The sequence below is a fragment of the Centroberyx gerrardi genome, chromosome 8, assembly GCF_048128805.1.
Source record: "Centroberyx gerrardi isolate f3 chromosome 8, fCenGer3.hap1.cur.20231027, whole genome shotgun sequence".
Lineage (NCBI taxonomy): Eukaryota > Metazoa > Chordata > Actinopteri > Beryciformes > Berycidae > Centroberyx > Centroberyx gerrardi.
The window spans coordinates 20,780,038-20,786,037 of record NC_136004.1 but is presented as its reverse complement, the minus strand read 5'-3'; the positions used below and the strand labels follow the sequence as shown (position 1 = coordinate 20,786,037).

Here is a 6,000-nt window from a genome sequence, read left to right as displayed (position 1 = left end):
ACAATATCTTCTGCTGAAAAAGAAGTGAGGATCTCAATGTAAACATGCACTTTTTGTAATGAAAACAACACCATTTTCCTGCCACGCATTTGCCAGGGCTTTGACTGATTCTGGCCCGAATCTTTATTCTGTACCATGACAATGTGCATATTAAGTCCGAGCTCACAGCTCTGTCCTTCACATGGAGCCTAGTCTACAATCTCAGCAAGATCTGCACGTATGAGTCCACAAATTCCTATAACACTGTACTGAACATCCAAGAGAGGAAAAAATGTCGCAACACAACAAAAGAAACGTTACAGATTTCTCAAAATGCCTGAAGTGAGGTCTGTAGCCCTAGTCGTCTCCCGGACCGGAGTCGCAGCATGTCGTCTCCTCATCTCCGGCCGTCTCCTCTGTCTTGTGCGATCTCACCACAGCAGCTGAGTTTCATTTTGAGGAAGTAAACACCGTAGTGGGCTGACATGGGAGCAGTGCTAGTTCCATTTTGGGGTATCGCACTTTGTTGTATCTGTTCTCATTTGAAAAGAATTCTGGTCCCAGTGCTGGTCCCACCATCACCGAACGTCTGTGATGTGATGACGCCTTTGTTTGGTTCCTTCTCACTGGTTCTAGGCCAGACGGCCCCCATCCCACGCAACTCCACATTCACCTCCACCCCATCCAAAATGAGGTGGAAGGGTTTAGTGTTTAAGGCCCAATACTCTTTTCGCTGAGTAGCACTCACCCACTGTAGATATCATATAACACCCGTTAGCGCACTGCTTTGGACCAAAACAAATTGGCTAGTCCTACAAGGCTCTGGTCAAAGGAAGTACACAAATTGGGTGTTGTAGGGTGCAATCTGAAATACAGTCCATCCTTCTTATGATGAAGAAGATTAATAAAGTCCTGGTATGGACTATGCCCTATGATGGTACGTGTATGATTTATCATTCAACTATAAAATAACAGAAGGCCCACATATGAACTAAATCATTAAAATGAAAATAAAGACTAATTGTCCACTAAAAAAAGACAGTAAAACCATGATACAGATCTGCTTCAAATGAAACAGTTGATAGATCTGTGTGTGTGTGTGTGTGTGTGTGTGTGTGTGTGTGTGTGTGTGTGTGTGTGTAGCTACATGTTTGCATGCATGTTTGAACAGTGAATGAGAAGCAAACATGACTGAACTGCAAATATTGTGTGTGTGTGTGTGTGTGTGTGTGTGTGTGTGGGCCTGTGTGCACCCCTGTCTCTGTGTGTGTGTGTGTGTGTGTATGTGTATGTATTCACATAAGGGCCTGTGTGCAGCTATGTTTGTATGTGTGTGTGTGTGTGTGAGTAGGTGTGTGTGTGTATGTGATCTGGCAGTAGCTACGATGTGTTGGATGTGTTGGGGCTCCAGCCCATTTGATAAGCTCTCTCCAGGGTTCTCTTGCAGTCCTGCATCACTGTGCTGAATACTATGTGGGGGTACTGCACCACCAGCCTCTCCACCGTCTCCTCGTTCACCTGCAAACACACACACAAGACACACATGCACACAAAGACACACTGTTAAAACACTGTCACAATGGAAATGTACTGGAATGAGATGCTACATACTCTTTCTGGTGCACACTCACTTTCTTAAGACTGTATGTGCACAGGCCTTGATGCGCACAAACACAAGCACACACACACACACACGCGCACACAGATGTGTTATGGGAGTGGGTTGAGCACTAGACGGCTGAGCTCAGTAAGCTAATGAGGCCTTCATGTTCTCAGAGGATGAGTAAGACATGCGGCTAATAGCCAGTCCGGCGCTCTCCGCCAGTCTAACTCTGTCAGAACATCATGGAGAGCCAAGGAGTGAGAAATCCAGTCTGACAATGAGCAGAGACAGAGTAACCCAGGAGACCTTGAGGGGTTAACCACAACCCACCCAGAACCTACCCCCGCCCACCCGCAAGCGTGACACTTTCCAGGGGAAATGATGTATAAACACTCACACATATGTAGAACACACACTCATCCGTTGCTGCCAAAGCACTGACAAAGTGTTTCACAGTTTTCCCGAGCTCGTTGCCCGGGAGCCCTTCGTTTTTGTGTTTTCTGGAAGAAAAGTATCGTACGGTGACAGCTCTCCGGCTCTTGCCCAGATTATGATCTGTGCGACTCTTTAGCAATCTTTTCCGTATCAGCAATTCTGTGTCAGAGATTGAGAAAACAAATGGATAGCTAGAGAGACAGATAGAGACAGACAGACAGAAGACACACTGAGAGAGAGACAAAACAACAGAATCAGAGAGAGCAAGAGGTATATTTGAACTAACAGTAGACCGATGCTCTCGGGTCAGAGGGGGAAGATGGGAACCCTCCACAGCACAAGTGAATCCAATAAGACTAAAAGGCAACAACAGACTTAGCTTTCCCTTTGATTGCCAAGGAAGAAACAGCTAGCTGGAGTTTGGGCGCTTGATGCCAACACACAGAGGCTTAACAGACTCTTTTAGGATACCGTCGATACAGAAAAAAAACAAGAAATTCAAGACCAAAGGGTCAATAGCCTTTCTTGTTTTCATCTGTCTGTCTTGTTTTTCTGAACCGACACTGGCAAAGGCAAAAACGCTGAGAGTGAATGTTAAAAAAGAAAAAAATCCTCCCTAAGTCCTCTTTCCATTTGTCACCCCTTCCGATGAATGTTTTAGAGGGAGCTGGAGAGAAAGACAACAGAGACTGGTAGGAAGTGTTGGAGGGGGCTTTGAGATTTGAAATTGTATTCTGGCGCTTCACCCGCTAGCAAGGTGCATGGAATGGGCAAGTAACACTGGCAAAGAGGAAATTCCAGCAGCATTTTCAGTACTGAGATCAATGATTTATTAGTAAAACCATGTTTCAGCACATGGCCTTCAAGAAGAATGTATTACAGAACACGGGATTTCTATCAAAAGAAACAATGTAAGTAATCCAGTTGCCAGGCGTTTTAACAAAACCAACCACCACATTTCCTCCGTATTGAACAGATTAAACCCAATAAGGGAGGTGGTAATGTTGACCACATTCGAAAAAAGACGGAGGCCTTTTGGATATTTTATCTCAGAAGTTTATGCACAGAGGGCATGAAAGAGGATTTCACAATCAAAGAGTTCCTGCAGTGTTTTATCGAGTCTCTGTCTTTGTTTCCTCTGACCTTAAGACAGCCATTGGCCAAGCACTAATGAGCTACAAGGAAGCAGTGGGAAGCACTATATAGGTAGGATGAGGCATTTTTTTAAGTAACAAATGGGTGAGCTTGTGGTTTGTCACATGACCTCATCCTCTGCTTCTCTTTGGCTCAATGAGGCTTTATGTGAAAGCGTTAGTGGTTGTTAATTCAATTGCCTCTTATTTTAGTGCTTGATTTTTGTGTGTTTTTTGCATTTATATATACTTTTGGATCAACTGTTTAACAAACCCTGACAAAGGCCACGAATCCAGTTGATTTGATTGATAAATATCAGAACTGCAAGTGTTGCTCAATTTCCTCTTTCCCTATTTTGAGATTTGACTAAGGTGACTGAACAAACTGGCCAGTGAGAGTCTTGTCTCGTGAATCTGAATCATTTTAAAACTGGGATCCTTTTCAAACAATTCAGTACCTTGCTACAAAGAGTGGATGGTGTTGGATCACTTTGACACTTGTTTATTCACAAACACGTGTTGTTTGTGTACAAAGAAGGCCATGTGTTGATTCCACAGAGGACTAAAGGAGCTGAACTGAGGCCTCCAAATGCCTGGTTTAACTGCTACTACTAGAGTGAAGTTAAGTTTGTTATGACATATGGCTGAAGCTCATTAGCAGATAAAATGACAAACCCTTGATTGCCTTCATAACATATTATGCTATATTGTTGAAAGGAGAATGAAACATCCCCCCATCTCGTTAATCAGGGCTTAATTACAATTAAGAGAGATCTAAAGAATAGACCTGTCAAACTGATGGGGGGCCATTACATTCATTAATGCTAATTTACTGCAGCTCCACTTGCCGAGCAAACACGGCAGACACAAAATGGCCCCCAATCAAAATGCTGAATCATTTGCTAATTGCTAGTTGCGGCAACACTAAATGTTTGAGTTGCAACAATGTAACTGTTTGATGGGAATCATATAACGACTATTCCACTGACCTGTGCTGCTCTTGTTGTTTTGATGTGTGCAGAAAGCTTGCAAAACAGAAGCCTCATCAAGTTGTGTTTCTTAAGTTTTTAAATGGCATTACTGTCATGTACAATAGGCATGCGATAATTGGAATTTAAATATCTTATTATGGTGTAAAAGCCAATCAAGATTGAGAGAAAATGATTTAACTATCAATCAAACAAATCCAAGCCTGTAATAAATTCAGATTGGTTACCACACTGATGAAATGATTCTTTCCCACAAAGCTAAAAACTCCCTCCTCCTGTTTTGCAATTGATTTGAATTAATTGGCATCTAGGAATGAGATATGGTTGACAGCAATTTTCAGAACAGCACATTGCTAGTGGAATTCTTGTTGACAGAAAATCGGTTGACAGAGGCATTAATATAATATCGCATCCAGTAACTCTCTCCCACTCCACCAGCCTGACATTGAGAGTTACTGTGTTGAGGCCTACAAAAAACAGCCTCCTGTAAAAGCAACCCTCTCCTATCCAGTTCCCAGAGTTCAGTACAGTACCTCTCTATCCAGAACAGGCTGTGCACCCATTGCACAGCTCTGTGGCATGTTGAATGAGATGTGATGACATCACCACACCTGCTTGGTATTTGCAGCTCAGAGCTCATGTTAAGACATGAAGGTCAGACCAAATGCGGTGGATAACTGGCTGGCAGGGAGGAGCGTCTGCTAGCTGCAAGAGTTGTGGTAATTTTGACTATTTAAAACCAGTGATTCAGCTGTTACTTCCTAGAGCAAAATTATGTTGCCAGGCAAAGCTGTGCTTAACTGCTGAAATGGTATTTTGTTGCTAGGCAACATCAGCTTATTGAAAATGCTATCAGAAACTACTGGGGCCTCTGGTGATTTGAAGAGCACTGTAGATATATGGCTCTGGCTGGGATTTTTTATTTATTTATTTTACTCAGTACTATCCTGATCTACTGTACTGTACTGCAGCACTCCTCCTCCAAACCTGCTGCCAAGTCTGTAGGAGAGCCATATGATAGAGCAGATCGCTACTCACTGATGCTTCTAATCTTCGAGAAGCATCTGGGAGCGCAGCCACAGCTATCTGGAGCGAGGCCTATACTTATGATATTTTCCCCCCATTTTAACTTCAAAGATGCTGTCCTGTAGATCTAAGTGCGGTGTAATGCGTGCTGACGGGTAATGTGGCGTTGTCAGGGTTTACAGGAGAGCAGGAGCGGGATGGGAAAGACAAAGAGATGTATGTCTGATACGCTGTTCAACAAAAAGCACCTTTTGTTTGAACACGCTGTGCAGCTAGAGTGAGTAGTTTTATGTGTGTACATTTGAGCGTGTGTGTTGACAACTGGTCCTCAGCTTTACATGTGAATGTTGAGGGTGACTGACGGCGAGTTCCCGGGGTGACCTCCTCTCTCTCTTGGAGCGCTCGTATCTGCTCTCTTTTTAACAGCCAGACTTTTTTTAAAACCCATTCTCCGATGCAAATGCACTCCATCACCGTGTAAAATATACATTTACCGCTAACGTCGGGCCTTTCCCCAAGTAACCAGCGCACTAAAACACATCGTAAAGATGACAAATGCTGCAGCGGTTCACATTCTCAGTGGGAAAAAGAAGGACGGGGTCGTAAATCGATAATCAGATACACAAACACAAAGATGCATATCATATTAGGCCAGGGTGGTGAGAACACCCTCTGAGTGCTGCTGGCAATCAAGGCATGGAAATGAAATAAAGAGAGAGAGTTAAGGAAATAGATGGATAAAAGAGAAAGAAAATATGCCCTACGCTCCTTCTGAATATATCAAATCCACTGAGCAGTGTACATAGCGCCGGTGACCCTGAAAAAAGCAACACAA

The 6,000-nt window shown here is 43.4% G+C and overlaps 1 protein-coding gene across 1 annotated transcript in view; it reads right to left on the bottom strand.

Annotated features, from left to right (window-relative positions):
• Nucleotides 1–1,108: 1,108 nt before the first annotated feature.
• Nucleotides 1,109–6,000, bottom strand: part of fbxl17 (F-box and leucine-rich repeat protein 17) — a 212,169-nt gene continuing 207,277 nt past the window's right edge. The window contains exon 11 of the mRNA XM_071894810.2: nucleotides 1,109–1,497. Within this exon, the coding sequence (XP_071750911.1) occupies nucleotides 1,360–1,497 (138 nt within the window). The 3' untranslated portion in view covers nucleotides 1,109–1,359. The remainder of the gene's footprint in view (nucleotides 1,498–6,000) is intronic.